Raw genomic sequence first — 16,639 nt, 5'->3', positions numbered from 1 at the left:
CTGTACATCTGTTTCATGAGTGCAGCACAGCAGATTTGAAGTTTGCACTCCTGTATGGTACTTACATGTTTTTGTATGACTATTTGGGAAATCTTAACAAGGGACACACGCTAATAGTAAATGGAAAACGAACATATGAACTCTTTTGCCAAATTCTGCAAGTATAAATCAGGCAAATTATAAACAACTTCTTTGATCAGGAATATTTCCCCAGGGGTCTAAGGACCATTTCATGCATATCAGGTTTGCCAACACACAAATCACTAGGATGCTACATAGTGCCATGGGAAAATATGTTAACTGGGTTTTACACAGCATCATTTCAACTGTTAAAAGTGCACTTTTTCCAGCCAATACAAATACAACAGCAGCTATAGCTACATGTGTTTGAAAACACCTTATTTTACTCAGAAGTAAGCCCACTGTGTGGACTTAAGACTGTAATCCTGACTTACTCACTGGAAACAAACACCTCTAGCTATAGCTCTATGAAAGTGTGTGTGTGGCAAGGGGAGACCATGACTATTCACAGGTAAGAAAAACCCAACTACAAAAGCACCAGCAGCCTATTCAAATGATGATTTCTATTGACGGTCAGGTTGGTTTTAAGGGGCGATGTCAGTGTCTGCACAATCAAGGCACAAGCAAAACCTGATCTGGGAGGAGCCGCTGCTTCTTTCCTTATGAGGAAAGGCTACGGCGTTTGGGCCTTTTCAGCCTAGAAAAGAGACGCTTGAGGGGGGACATGATTGAGACATACAAAATTATGCAGGGAATGGACAGAGTGGATAGGGAGATGCTCTTTACACTCTCACATAATACCAGAATACCAGACATCCACTAAAATTGAGTGGTGGGCAGGTTAGGACAGACAAAAGAAAATATTTCTTTACTCAGCGTGTGGTCGGTCTGTGGAACTCCTTGCCACAGGATGTGGTGCTGGCGGCTAGCCTAGACGCCTTTAAAAGGGGATTGGACAAGTTTCTGGAGGAAAAATCCATTATGGGGTACAAGCCATGATGTGTATGCGCAACCTCCTGATTTTAGAAATGGGTTATGTCAGAATGCCAGATGCAAGGGAGGGCACCAGGATGAGGTCTCTTGTTATCTGGTGTGCTCCCTGGGGCTTTGGTGGGCCGCTGTGAGATACAGGAAGCTGGACTAGATGGGCCTATGACCTGATCCAGTGGGGCTGTTCTTATGTTCTATTGCAGCAACGAATAACAACCGTTTTGTATTCTGAAAGCTACAGATTAATATATACAAAAGACCAAAACACAATTACAAAAGGCAATTAGAATTTTGTAAAATTCTAGTATAGCAACTCTGCATTCTTCTGTCAGAACAGGAATGTCTCTTCTCAGGTTTCAGGGGGTCAGACATGGTGTAAAAAGTAAAGGCTGCATTTATTTTATGGAAAATCATTCTCCACAAGTTGCAGCAATCACTTGCTGAGCAAAAGGTGACTAATTTGTGAATCACTTTGGAAATGAAACTGGCAGAACAGCACCTAACCATATCCAGCAGTGAGCCATAAATCTCATCTCTCTTACTAAATCAGTGCCAAGAGAACAGAAGAATGAACTGAGACTCGTTTGGACCAGACCTCAACATTAAAATGTCAAACAAACTGATGATTTTCAGTACATGGAACATCATAACTTGACATAAGAACATTCCATAACAACCAACATGGAGCAATCCAGCATTAAATTAGCACTTGATATATCAAAAGATTCTAAGGGACTGTGCACAAATTTGATGGTGCAATAAGCAAACGACACTCTTTACAAACCTAATGAAAAAACTATACTTCAGAATGAATGTTTCCAGTGATGTTCAATGTAGTTTTCCTTGCGTAGAGGAGACTAGAGCGCTTGTAATACACTGTAAAAATAATGATCCCCACCAAAAGAGCATTGGATAGCCATGTTTCCAGCTCTCCAGTTTCACCAATGTGCAGCAGAAGGAGATTAAATAGAGACAGGACTATAACTAACAGAGGCTGATCAAAAGAGGAGCCCTAGGCAGAGGGACTCAGTGCTGTAGATTGAATCCAAAACCATGATGGTAGCAGCTTCACAGTGATTTTGATTAGATGCTGTGTTGCCTAAAACCAACAAAAATATTTAAAGCATTAAAATTACCCTAGCTGCAGGAAACACAGCTACCCTAGTGTTTTCCATAGCAAATGCATAAAAGGTGGAAGTAAGATACGCATTTGCATGCATATCTTTTTAAAACAGTTTTTGGAACTGTGTGCAGCACTGTACTAAAAGATTCGTTTCACTTCTGCTACAGAACAGAAATGCTCATAATAAAGAGCATTTTAGAGAGACACAAGGTATGCAAAAGAGTACTTGCCTCCTGAGATAGATCCAGCGTCTTAACCAGGCACTTTGTGCAGTATTCATGCAGTAGCATGCATGAATGAATGTATTCATGCAGTAGCAATCTACAGAGGAAAGCTGTGCTAAAGTGCAGGTGTTGCAAGCCAAGGAACTAGCCCAGTGGCGTGTGTTTCATATGCCAGCATCTTGTATAAAATGAATGCTACTGAAACTGTTCTCCAGGGACAAACACTCTAGCTTAGTCAAAGAGCCAACATATAGCCAGCTGAACTGAGGCCCAAATAATGTTCAAGTCCTTTAAATGGTTACTTAGGAGACAAACTCTAAAGTATATATTATTTTGCTCCTCAGATGATTTTATCCTTAGATAAACCCATCACTTTGCAAAAAGGTCAGAACAGCAATCTCAGTTTAGTGTCTTCGCTGCTCTTGAAATTTCAGACACAAGGAAGGATCTGAAATGCTCACCAGAGAGACATGTTGGCTTGAAACTTTTGTCAACCTCTGTATATTAAGTACAGGTTCTACAATCTTGCACCCACCTCTAGGTTCAGCTCTAGTGTTTCAGCTGCAGAAGATGACATGCAAGGAGTAACATGCAACATCCCTGAAGTAACAGACCAAGAACTCAAACTAGTTTAAAAACATTTCTATAACACTGCTGGAAGGCATGTCAAAGAGCCTCCTTATACATGTGAAAAACTGAAATACCTAAGCAAACTCCTCCACAGCTGTACTGAATGGAGGGATTTCACACCACTCCTATCAAGGGAAAAAACACAAAACGCGGACAACCAGTAAATAAATCTATCAGAAAAGCTTGATAATCTTTATTAGTATACTGAAGCCACCCTCTCTCATATTTTGGTTGCATGCAGAGTATACTGTTAACTTCTTAAAAATCAAAAATTAGAAGACAGAACCTTTACAAAAATCTTTAAAATTTGGTAAGTTACTGACATAAGTAATAGCCAAGCCAGTGAACTGACAACTCTATTCAAGGAAAGATTAAGGAACTGAACTGCAGAATTAATGCCTTGGATCCAGAGTAGCATGACTGACAACCTGCAGCATGTAAATGGTCTTTCCTTGCCTGCCTCAACCCCACTATACCCCTACCAAAAGTCATTAAACATCATGGACCATCTGAAACATGGGATGTGGAGAGCATGCTGCAATGGCGAGAGGAAATTGGAAGTCATGGAAAATGCTTTACCAGTTTCTCCTCATTTAACCCTTGTCACATCCCCCTGCTTTTCAGGCAGCACAGCGAAGAGCAGGGTTTCTCAAACTGTGGGTCACAACCTGATTCTTGGTGGGTTGTGAAGTTGATACTGACAAGCAGACAGCTGAAAAGAAAAATGCATGGAGCCCTATGGAAAGTGAAACTAAGCCACACTGCATGTTTACTTCTGAGGAGGTGAACATGCCTTGGTCCATTGCAAAGAGCAGGCTGGAAGGAATCCAATGTCAGCAGAAGGGTCCCAATCAGATGAATACAGCCCTGAAACACTCAAGAAGGAAGTCCCCTATTCCAAGCTGAAGAATGTATTGAGCCCTATGGAAAACAAAACTAAGCTACACATTCATGTTTACTGACAAGTAAGAAAGCGTTTGCTCATGTTGAAGGTCAGGTAAAAGGAAATGCAAGGCTATCGGAATGGTCCCAATCTGATGAAAGTGGGGCTTAACAAATGCTCCAGAAAGCAACTCCTTCTGCCCACTAAAAGGGATAAAAACAGGCTTGAACTGGTAAGGTAAATGTTTATTTCTTTTTTAGACTTGCAAAGCTAGGTGAATCCTGGTAGTTCCTCATTTTAACCGTGGGTTCAGGTGCTAATAGGTTTGGGAACCATTGCTTTATTGGAAAGGTTTGTTGCTGTTTCCAGGTTGTTGTTCCTCTTCCCCTCCCTCCCCAAGGAGCCTCATTTCCTCTCCTCATCATTCTGGGATTTTAATGCTGTTTAGAGGGGTGCTTAGAATCTCAATCCAAACCAGATCTCCCTCCCCCCCCCCAAGTTGGATTTAAAACTGACTTCATCCCCAATCACACTGAACTGGTTTAAATATAAGAACTTAAATTGAACTGGGCATTGGGTAGGGCTAGAAATCTTACTGATTTTTTGGGGAGGGGGGATTGAAGTTATTGCAGGCAGACTACAGAGAGAATTCACTTGGTGGAACAGGGCTGGCTTCCCTATCTCTTCTCCCCTTATTTAATTATTTATATTTATTTTAATTTGCTTGATGTCATCACTTCTGGTCATGATGTCACTTTCAGTGGGTCCCTGACAGAATGTCCTTCTAAAAAGTAGGTCCTGGCATGAAAAAGTTTGAAAACCACTTGTGTTGATGAATGAGCAGGAAAGCCCTGGTACCTAGCTGGATTTCTGCTTATGCTACTCTAGATCCAAGCCAATATTTTTTCATATTTGGGAAGCTTTACCTACTTATTTTTGCCAGTCTCACAATACACTTATAACTACAGATGCCCTGCTGCAAAGTGGCAATACTAATGGCATACAGTTTTCTTCAGCCCTAGAATTTTCTCAGAACACTGCCAACTGATTGTAACTTTAGGTAAGCGTCACCAACCTAAAATCTGCACACACATGAAACTTGCCTAAAATGCCTAAAATATGCATTGCTGAAGGTTTGAGAACTTAGCATCAATCCACAGGAGTAGAAACATATTCTGGTGCTAAGATTATCTGTGACAAGCAAGTCAGACAGAAGATTAAGAGATGTCTGTGACCTCTAGCATTTGTGCATCTTTTCTCACAGCCAACTAGTTTCACTTACCATCTATTTTCCATGACAATTGCCAGAGCTGGCAAATTTAGCCTGTGTTTCCACGTCACATCTTGCTATCTGGGTTATTACCACCTGCTGCCAAAACAGTGAGTCTGCAAACTTTTCTTTTCCCAGGTTTAGTGTTGCTTATGAGACTAAAGTTACAAATACAGATAGCAATATTTCACAGGTTTTCCAATGTCTTCTTGGAACCCTGGTTTACTAAACAGTCAGGCTCATAAATTCACTTCCATCTCCAGGGTGCAGCAGCCTCTAGTGGCAGAGCAAAGACTATGATTCCGACACTGAATATGACCATAGTCAGCACAATGATTCTCAATGTAGTTGACCAACCAATCACAATGTATGGTTTGAATATTCAGACATCAAGCCAAATCCTCATCAATTTTGTCAGAACTGGGTCACTATAAAGTGTTTTACTTGACTGAGAAAGATCTCCATACAAGTCTCCCTGACCCAAGTTCAATGCTATGCCCTAACACACACTGGCCAACCGGCAGCTTCACTAGTACAGACAACAGGACTCCATCTTACCAGACTTCCAGGCCTGGAGTTCATTAAAAAAAAAAAGTCAAGAAAATGGGCCACAGTATCTGCTCCTTTCTGACATAGCCACATTTGATTTCAAGGTGGAACTGCACTTGCAAGTGTGATAAAGGCTCTATGCAAGTGGATGATTTAAGATTCCTACTGTGCTTGCTTCAGATGTGTGTGTGGTTCAAGATCAACAAGAGGGGCAAGATCAACACAAAGCTCACAACTAGGCACAAGCCAATCAGCAACCTTTCCTGTAATGTTCAAGGAACAGAGGACTCCTGACCAAGTCATAACTTTGATATTTGCTCCAACAGTAATACCCTTGGCAAAGTTAAATAAGAAATAGCTACACAGGAATTGCCACCAGAAAGCATGTAACAGCAATGCAATACGAGCAGAGAATATTATGCTAATAATAGGATCTCTGTACTTAGCATTGGACAAACTTAGATTCCAAGTGGTCCTTGATGAATGATATTTCAAAATCTAGATCTAATACTTTAGCAAATGTTTTCTTATGGCCTCATTTCTTTTTGCCACATTAAAGTGTTTCTCTCATTGAACAGTTTTCCTGCCACAGAACAGTGATTGCTATTTGAATAAAAATAAAAATGTGCAACCTCCACACTCTTCCGTTCTCATAGGTAAAAGTCCTTCCGGCTATCTGAAATCCTGAGCAGGCATGGCGTGCTGCCTCCTCACCTGCGAGCTCAGGCCTGTGAGTCATGCAAGCATTTGCTCCTCTTTTGCTCCATCATCAGCCTCTTTTACCTCATCAGAGAAGATCAGCTACTGCCACAGTAAATGCTTTCAAAGACAGCTGCAGAGGAGCTCTGAGCAACTTCTGAGCAGTACCGGCTGGTGTCAGCAACAGTGGCAGCTCCTCCCCCACAGCTAAGGACACAGGCAAAGAGATGACAAGCCAGCACTGAACGTGTATGAAACGCAGCTTCTTCCAGAGAGATGGAGAACAGCTCTCATGAATGTGTTTGAGAGAAATGCAGACTGAGCCACAAAACGCAGCTCTGTTCTTCATCAAAACCCCGAAAAGAACGTCAAACTGGGTGCACCACTTAGAAGACTGACTTGGAACTTACCACAAGCCTTACAAGCAGCAATACAGATCTCTTCTGCAACATATTCTCCAGCTGGAAATTGTAGATAATCGCCTTCTGTCTTCCCTGGGGAATGATAAAGGTAAACGCGAAGAAGTGACTCCATCTGTCTGGAAACAGATGAGCTCCCAAGGATGCCACCATTCTGGTGAATAGTGGAGGATGCCGTCCCTTCCATCTCTGTCAATGTAAGGCAGGCCATGGTGTCTTCACATTCTGTTCAATTCATTTGCCTATAAAAATTACAAGAAGAATTCAATGTCTTAAGTTAAACAAAATTATATAAAGAGATTAGGAAGGGTTCGCACTGGTAGTGTTAATATGTAAAAACCAAGAGGCTGTAATTCAATATTACTGAATTTGTATTGCATGGTTGAATGGCTTATATAAGATTTAAACTAATCTGAGGGCCTCATAGGAGCTTGGGGTATATGCCACTCACTGAGCCTCTGTGGGCCACAACTCCTGTACCAGCTTTCGTGCTGGAGCAGCCCCATGCTGCCCTGAGCCAATTGCTGTGGTGTGAAGCAGCTATGGCACTGCTGCACACTGGCATGCCATGGGAGGGGGTGGGGTGAGAGGAGCCAGCGAAGCACCAGCCAGCTAATGAGGGGCTGTGCAGCTGGCACCTCCCTGGGGAGGGGGGAGAAGAAGATGATGAGAAATAGGAAGGGCAAAGTAGAACCAAGAGTAGGCACAGTCAGGACAGGAGGCAAGGAAAGAGATGAAGGCTGGGTAGAATACGGGGAACAGATGTAGCACCAAAGGAAGGAGAGGAGAGAAGAAGGTAAGACTGCAGGAGAACCCCATGCGCAGACCAAGCACATTTCCCCCATGGGCTGCAGGAAGAGGCAGACTTGCAAGGGACCCTCCCCAACTACAGTTCATCAGAGGAGTCAACACAGGAAACAACCAGCTACTTCAGGGTCATACAGGATACCAGTCAGGCCCATTTGGAAAAACCCTGCCCACCCTGTGCCAGGCAAGCCCCCACCCTACTCCTGCAAGCTGGAGCTTGGCTGGATCCTTCCGTTCACAAACTGAACCCTCCCGAAGAGATGTGAGCATCCACTCAGGTAGCAGCATCAAGAGTAATCAAGGAGCCAGAGATGAAGGAGCCATGGGTAAAGAAGCCCATCAGGGTTGGAAAACCACCATGCTTTTGGTTGATGGGAATCAAACCCCACTGCATGTTTATAATTTGCCTACAAATATTTGTAACCAGTCTTGAAATATCACTACTCAGGTTCAATCCACTTATTCCCTTCTGATCTAAAGCCATTTCTCATCTTAACCTCTTTGAGGCCAAGCCACACCTCTGGGGTGAGGAGTAGGAAACCTCTATGGTCACAGCCCCACACTAAAATGAATTCTGTGAACTGACAATTTGATAGTTACTGAAGATTTAAAGAAGTTTATTAAAGAATTAAAGATTTAAAGAAGTGCATACAGAAATGTCAACTTCAGTGTGCTGAATTCTCGATGCAGGAAGAGGAAGCACCATGAATTCAAAGAGATTATCCCAATACAAATGAAGTCACTTTAACTACTGAAGAGAAACACTCATTTGGAACTTGACATCTTGCATGCTTTCTGCTAGAAAACAACTGCTGAAGGGGGTAAATAACAGCATGAATTCTAAGAAAGATTATTGTTCTTCACTGAAAGATTAGGACAGGAGGGGTATTTTTAAAAACGAAACAAAAAAATCCCTAAAAACAGAAGTCCAAACTTCAATTCTTGATCAGGGAATTCCTAAATGAGCACATTAAAAAAAAGTTTCCAGATTCTGAAGTTTCAGTTCTGCAAAAAAAAAAAAAAAAAAAAAAAAGTACACAGGGCAAAATAGCATAGAGGTTTAGATCCTCTTTTGGTTACTTCTTCAAAATTAAACATTGCTGTAAAACTATTATCAAACTGTTGAAAAATGTTCCAATAGCCTTCATTACTATATTCTTACTTTGATTTTTGGCAGGGCTGAAAAAACCCTGGATGGTTCATTCTCCAACATCTTTCCTTGAATGCACAGTATTTAATAAGATGGCACAAATAACTAAATAGATTTCTCCAAGAAATTGCCAACTTGTTTTAACAGGCATCTCATCCATGACCTGTTGGTTATGTTACCTTGCAGAAAGTTGGCAACAGTACCACACCAGGTTGTATGCTATGGAGCACAAGAAACAGTATAGCAGCATTTTCACATACAACTGCACAGGCACATTCTGTTCAAACACTACAATTTGAGGAGTGGGTTAAACCAAAATCATAATAGAGTTTGTCCTGATTACAAATTTGCCTATACCAGTGTTTCTCAATCAGTGATTTGATACCACAGGGGTACTTAAGATGGTATATGATGGCACTTGTGCGACTCTTGCCACTTGGCAGAAAGACCAGGAACGCAAACACGACTGGACACTTGGTGAGTAGAACTCCAAAGCATGCTTTTCCATGTTTGAAAAAGCCATCCCATTCACCCTGAGCCTCTTACTGGTGTTTGTCACATTGCACCTGGCTTCCCAATCTAGAACGAACTGGTGATGATATGAAGCCCGGTTACTTCCAGTGGTGCTTTTAAAAGGTGAACCATGTGAAGTGGTATACAATAGAAGACAAACATTGAGAAACACTGACCTATACTGTTCTAGAGATCAGCACGTTTGTGTGATTGCTTGATTTCCCTTTGATTTCACTTTTAAAACCTACAAAATTATTCCCTCAGAGCAACCAAGTATGTGCCTGTACTTCTTTGAAAAGCAAACTGCCCATCTTGGGAGTCTCCAGCATTCCTGCTTTGCTCCCTGTTGCTAACCCCTTGCTCCTCAAGCTGACGTACATCAGAGCCCAGAGAACCTGAACTGCTTCCTTCCAAACTTGGGTCAGACACTGTCACACTAGCCTTAGCTAGCTCACTATTTTCTACTTGCCCCTTTTAGAAATCTTCAGCAAGCAGAGGGGTCAAATTCTCCACTGCCATAAATCCAGTAATAAATGAAAACTGTACAAGCTACAAAAGCCATGATACCACATAAGCTGGGAAGTTAGCCAACGGTTTCCAAACCTTTGAGTTTTAAAAGACCATGTTAAATTAATAGCAAGAGCTATTCTATGTAGACCAGTGGTTCCCAATCTGTGGGTTGGCAGCTGATTTCTGGTGGGTCGTCTAACCTGCCCAAGTTCCTCCCCCCCCCCCATGGAAGCTGGAGCTCTTTTTCTGCTGGAGGGAAACAGGATGAGGAGAGGCAGACAAGAATTAATGGTACAGCCATGGAGAGTTTACAACAGCCCCTCCTTCTGCCTCCACTGCCAAGCTGCAGGCAGGCGCCACAGTGTGCAGGTGTCTGCAGCAGGTTGGTGCTGAGAGAGAAGCGGCACCATCAACTCTTGCCTACCACTCCTCTTCCTCTCTCTGGCAGAAAAAGAGCCCCATCCTCCGCAGGGCTGAAGAGAGCACTTGCAGGGGGAGAGTGAGGGGGGCAGGAAGCCATTGTGCAGTGATGGGCAGTGCTGGAGGGATCCAACTGACCGGAACTGCTGCCTTTCCATCTGGTGCATCCATCTTTCTTTCTCTTTTCTTCCTCACACTTTCTAGACCCTAGCCCAGGGGTTTTCGGACTGGGGCATCACAGCGCCCCAGCCTGAGGGCCCTGGCCTCTTTCCCCTTAAGAGGCGGGGGCAGCCAGGAGGCAGGGAGGAGGCAGTGACATGATCCCCAGGATGACTGCAGGTCATTCAATGAGGGTTGCCCCTCCCCTCCTCCCTCCCTCAGCAAATGGAAATATGAGAATGCCAATCCTTTGTCCAAAGATCATCCCTTCCTTCCTTCCTATCAGAGATGGGAAAAGGTAGCTGCCCCATTCCTGCTCACATTAACCCTTTCCTGCCTCCCAGCTGGAACCCCCTGCTGCTCGCCGGTCAGAATAATGGTCCCACAAGGTTTTCCACACCATGGAAACAGTAAGCAAGCACCCCCAGACACATGCAGACTCAAGTCTGCACAGGTGGGGATGAGTGCCAAGTCAGGGGGGCCCTGTCTTGAGCCTTTTCAGAGTCTTCCATGCGTACGACTCACAAGTTGCAGACACCCAAAACCACACATTTTCGCAACTCTAAGTCACCTGACTCAAGTTCCCAACACTGATATCCACCAATGTTAATAACTCCGGGTGTTAATTCCAGGTGTAACACTCAAAATTATAAATCTGAAGGCACTATCCCAAACTCAAACAAAAAACAGATAGCTGTGTGGAAATGTCTGCCACGACAATGGAGGTAAGAATGGAGAAATGGCGGCTGTTGATGGAATTTCTGGAATGAGTCTCTGCTTGGTTCATCAACCCACAAATATATAGGAAACTATACTTCTAAATAATCCTTTAGAATATATAGGGAATAACATGTAAAAGGAATGAACAGTATGAGTGAGGGTTTTTTTAAAAAAAAAAATTGGACTTTTTTCTTCAAATACAAAATTGTACAGACATTGTTATATGTATTTTTTAAAATAACATTTATACACTGCCCAAACCGTCAATGGTTTGTACGTATGCATACAGGGAATTCCGTCATACTACTACATAATGAATTTAGATAGTTATGCATAATGAAGTTATGGAATGACTGGATGGAAAGGTCACTGAAGTTCTGGGAAGGGAGGACCTAACTGGCAAGTGGTCTCAGCAGGTGATCTCCTCAATTTCTTCCCTATCAATTCTAAAAGAACATGGTTGTGGGGGCAAGAACCAGGGACCTGGGCGTTTCATTTTTAAATTTTTAAGCAGCAGCAAACTGCTTAACAACATCAAAGGCCAAAATTAACGTATGGTGCCACCTGTGTCTACTTGTTTTCAGGAAGGATGTAGGGGGAAAACCTGTGGGCAATTTAACGAAATGGGAAATGATAACCAACATTTATTTAACAGGGAGGAAAACCAAGAAGGAGGAAGAAAGGGGAACAATTTTAAAGTATTTTAAGATTAAAAAAAGACTAGGGTGGTGCTCCCCAGCTGAAGAAAAAAGTGGATCCTCTTGTCCTCACTGCAGGTCTGTAAGTGCCAGGCTGAGATATAGCTGATGACTTAAACATCTCTTGCTCCTCCTTGTTAGGCAGGATAAGGGCAAAGACTGGCTGCTGCTCCAGGATGGCTCAATCTTTCAATTTCATCAGACCCCAAGTTTCAGTCTTCAGTCCTGCACCAACCCACCTGACTCTCCCGTAGTCCTCTCAGAGTCTCCCCAGGCATCACAGAGCAGAAAAATAATGCTCCAGAAACCTAAAGGGAGGGGCGTTATGCTATAGTATTACATCTATAAAAAGTTCATTTTTATCAATTTTTTAAATTACTGATGGCAAAACAATGTTGAGGAGGTAAGCTACCAGTACAACGGACAATTGCCTTCTCCATATGCCATGCTTTTAAAGTTGAACTATGTGAAATGTATTTTTAACTAAATATGTGTTACCTTCTGGATCTCTTAGGAGGTGGAAAGGAAAATGCCCAGATAAATAAGATCAATAAATCCAGTCTTCAAGACCAGCCAGAAGTTCCATAGCAAGAATGATCCATAGGAGTTTGCAGAGGTGCTTCAAATGCAATTTCCTATAAAATTACTGCTTCTATATACTAAAGTCAAACATGGCGCCAAAACAGATGTGCTCATCACAAACAATATAAGATGCAGTTCTTTAAAAAGAGGTCTGGACTTTGTCAACACCCATACTGAACATACCTGAGAAGTACTAATGCTGTACTCATCGCTTGTACAGTCATTCTCATTCTACTGCTTTGTAAATGTTTCAGTAGCCATAAGGGGAGGTGGAAGAGGGATCATACAGGCCTGACTCATATTTCTGACCACCAACCATGGGGCATCATGTGAACTGTACTGTTGTAATTTAAATGAAGAAAGCAAGAGGGGAAAACAATGAACACATTTGTAGAGAAACTGGTGCTGGAATTACAGGTGACAGGAGCCACACATGTACCTCAAGAACAGCCTTGAGTTTCCACCTACAATGTCCAATGTTATAGAATGTGCAACATTACATTAGCATGTCAAGAGATTTTCAATCTCCCACAAGCGGCAGCCAATGAAGTGGAGCACAGCAATTCTCAATGCAGTGACCATGCACATCTCATGTATTTCCAGACATTACCAGCAAAGGGGAAAGATGAGAGGCTACTGTTCGAGGCAGCAGCTATGTGCTTCCTGACGGGAAAAGTCTCTCTTCCGAAGCAGTCAATACTACTCTAAGAGAAAATCAAGGTCACCAACACACAATTACCATGTCTCAAAGATATACCAGTTATCTCAGATAAACCTACCTAGCCTAGCTTACACACTGATTTTGCAAAAATAAAATCTATTTCTTCTAAAAACAGCAACATCATTACCAAGACACACCGTTTTGTTTATTGGATTTTATGCCCATTTGATGCCACATTTATCGGTGAGTGACTTGGAACAAAATTTCCTTGGATTTCCACTGGGTTTTAGCTAGTTATTGGTCCAGTTTGAATCAGAAGCAGAAAGCTTGAACATCTGTCAGTTTCAAGCAAGTGTATCAGAGTGGGGAAGGTAGTCTCCTCAAAATGGGATAAGAGCTAACCAACTGTATATATTGTGATGCATACTGAAATGACAGCTGATGACACCCAGCTCTATCTCTCCTTTCCTCTAGACTCCAGGGTGGCAGTTGAGGGCCTGGAGCGCTGTCTGGAAGCAGTGAGGATCTGGATGGGGGCTAATAAGCTGAAATTAAATCCGAATAAGACAGAGGCTCTCCTGGTTCGGAAATCCTCGATGCAGGTATTGGACTATCGGCTTGCTCTGAATGGGGTTGCACTCTCTCTGAAGGAGCAGGTCTGCAGCTTGGGGGTCCACCTGGATTTGCAGCTGCTCCTGGATTCCCAGGTGGCAGTTGTGACTAGGGGGGGCCTTCGCTCAGCTTCCGCTGGTGTGCCAGCTGAGGCCGTACTTGGATCGTTCAGACCTGGCCACGGTGATCCATGTCACAGTGACATAGAGGTTAGATTATTGTAACGCGCTTTATGTGGGGCTGCCCCTGAAGATGGTTTGGAAACTGCTATTAGTGCAGAATGCGGTGGCCCGTGTGGTCACTGGAGCTAGGCGGTTTGACTCTGTCAGCCCGCTTCTCCGGGGGCTGCATGGGCTGCCCATTTGTTTCCGGGCCCAATTCAAGGTGCTGGTTTTGACCTTTAAAGCCCTATACTGCTCTGGGCCAGGGTATCTCAGAGATTGCCTACTTCTGTACAATCCGGCTCGTCCTCTTAGGTCATCAGAGAAGGCCTTTTTACAAGTGCCGCCACCTAAGGAGGTACGTGGGGCGGCAGCAAGAAATAGGGCCTTCTCAGTAGTGGCACCAACATTATGGAACTCCCTTCCCCTTGATTTGATAATGGCTCCCTCTCTTGAGACTTTTCGACAGGGCCTGAAGACCTTTTTGTTTAAACAAGCCTTCTGAGTTCATGGCCTTTTTAAACATCTTTTCTATATCTTTTAGTATGTTTACAGGCCTGATTCCTCTATGATTTGCTGCGTTTTGCTCTTTTTATCTGACTTTTTATCTGATTACTGTTTTTATGGGTATCTGTTAATGTGTTTTAATATGTTTTTATTTGCGGTTAAATTATGTTTTTAATCTGTTTTTAATATATTGTAAGCCGCCCTGGGTCCCTTCGGGGAGAAGGGCAGGATATAATAATAATAATATATATTGTCATATATATAAATAAAATTTATTATTATTATTATTATTATTATTATTATTATTATTATTATTATTATTACAACAATGTTACCAGCATTTGTCTGTTCCTATATGCTTAGAAACAAGTAAAAAAATCTTGACCTGACAATATTCACAACCTCACTACCATTAATCCTAGAAAAGTTCTATAAAGCCAACAACAGACATTGCAATTTTATATCAGTACCATTCAGTCTTACCTTTTCTTATGATGCATACAGGTTGGGATCTCCCATTTTGCCTATTTTTGAACATTTCTAGCTCTCAGAATCCCTTTGAGATGCTTTAGAATCCTCAAGATACTGGTTGGCATCCTAGCCATTTAGCTGAGATATTCTTCTAAGGTTCTCTGTTTGAAAGACCTTTCCCAAACAGCAATACACAGCAGAATGTGCATTGCTCTTTTCTTTATCTTTGGACCAGCAGTCTCCAAACTACAGACCATGATGTGCCTGACAATGGTGTCCGCGTTTGGCATGGCAGTGATGAAGTCTTACCACTGTGGCGTGAAGTGACCTGTTTTTGCACCATGAATTTGCAGAGCCTTGCACCAAGGAGATGATTCTGCTGCCAATCGCCCCAGGAGGCTGATTTCCCAGAGGAATTGTCTCCCTAGCACAAGGTTCTGCAAATTCATTGCATGAAAATGGATCACTTCCTGCCACTAAAACAGGATGGCTTTGGTGCCGCCATGCTTGCTGGTTGCAATGGATTTGACCCACAAGATCCAGGCTCATGCTCCAGACCAGGGATGTCAAACTCATTTCATACACAGGACTGAAGTTAGCATTCATGGTGCCTGCTGAGGGCTGGAAGTAACATCATTAAGCAGATGAAGACCATAAATAAAACTTTGTTCTCACACAGAAACTCATTAGCTGCAAATGACAGAAAAGAAAATGTGCAAATCATATTTTCAAGATATGACAGAGCCCAATTATTATACTGGAACCCAATTATAAATGGGGTGCAGATAAATTGCTTCTAGGGGTTACATTTGGCCCTCAGGCCTTTTTGACACCCCTGTTCTAGACTTTGCCCAAAGATGACAGTTCCTAGCTAATCCTCCTGCTGAGGTTGGCATGTGACTAACAGCTGGGCAGTGAAGCCCACTTTGCCTAGGTAAAGTCAGGTGGTTTCCCTTCATCTAACCAAGTAACCCAATGGCATAACTAAACCTAGCTTTCTTAAGATTAAGGACACTTGGATGTACTTTGAAAGGTCTGCCACAGGAATCTAAAGCTGGATCACAGAAGGTACACCCACTTACTTTCCCAGTAAGTGTAAAAGACCAGGATCTTGGGGACAGTGCAGGTAGCTTGCAAGAAGGGTTGTATTTCTAGTTAGACAAGTTTTCCCTAGCTCTTTCTACTATCAGCCAGCCTGCAAACTTCCCCAGTGTAGCAATGCACTGAGGCTTCAAGTGCTTTACACATGCGCTGCTCCCTCTGCCTATCAGTTCTAGTTACTGCATCCAATTTTATCAAGTTCTCCATTTGTGGCCATCCAGCCAAGTCTAGGCATTTTTCATCAGTAGAGGAGTTTGAAAACAGCATTCTTTATTTTACTCAAAAGTAAGCTCATTGTGTTCAGTAAGACTTACTCACTGGAAACAAACATCTCCATTTATCAGCTACTTGTACTCCTTTCCACCCCTTCCCCATCTTGGTTAATTCTCTTTACTTCGCGTTTTCAACAAACTGGTTATGTTTGCCTGCTCAGTCCATATTTACTTGCAGTTCAGTGGGTTGTCCCATCTGAACACTCATTGGGTGCTACTGTAATTTTAGTTTAAACAAGAACCCCTAGGTTCAGTGCTCTCCCAAAGAAGAGGTTTTTCCTCCAAACAGCTTCCCTCTGCCTGATTTCTTTGGCTTGAGAAGGTGGGCAGTAGATCTTTCCCCTCCATTCAGCCACTGACAGAGTAGATTAGTGAAGCAGGGAGCACAGGGTGCGCCAAGCACTAACAGTGGGTAACAGTAATTATTACTTCCCTTGGTCAGCCTCCAGCTTCCTTAACACTGGTGTTCAAAGAATTCCCCCCCCCC

General features: G+C 42.8%; 1 protein-coding gene across 4 annotated transcripts in view; it reads right to left on the bottom strand.

The window, feature by feature from the left end:
• The window catches only part of JAK2 (Janus kinase 2), a 115,622-nt gene that overhangs the window by 61,972 nt on the left and 37,011 nt on the right, over positions 1-16,639 (bottom strand). For all 4 annotated transcript variants that reach the window (XR_010793665.1, XM_066613342.1, XM_066613344.1 and 1 more), the window contains one exon: positions 6,800-7,050. Coding sequence is in view for 3 of the 4 variants with exons in the window: in XM_066613342.1 (XP_066469439.1) it covers positions 6,800-7,019 (220 nt within the window). In the remaining variant the exon portion in view is untranslated. The remainder of the gene's footprint in view (positions 1-6,799; positions 7,051-16,639) is intronic.

This window comes from Tiliqua scincoides, chromosome 2 (genome assembly GCF_035046505.1).
Source record: "Tiliqua scincoides isolate rTilSci1 chromosome 2, rTilSci1.hap2, whole genome shotgun sequence".
Classification (NCBI taxonomy): Eukaryota; Metazoa; Chordata; class Lepidosauria; order Squamata; family Scincidae; genus Tiliqua; species Tiliqua scincoides.
The sequence above is the reverse complement of the archived record's forward strand: the minus strand, read 5'-3'. Positions and strand labels throughout refer to the sequence as shown.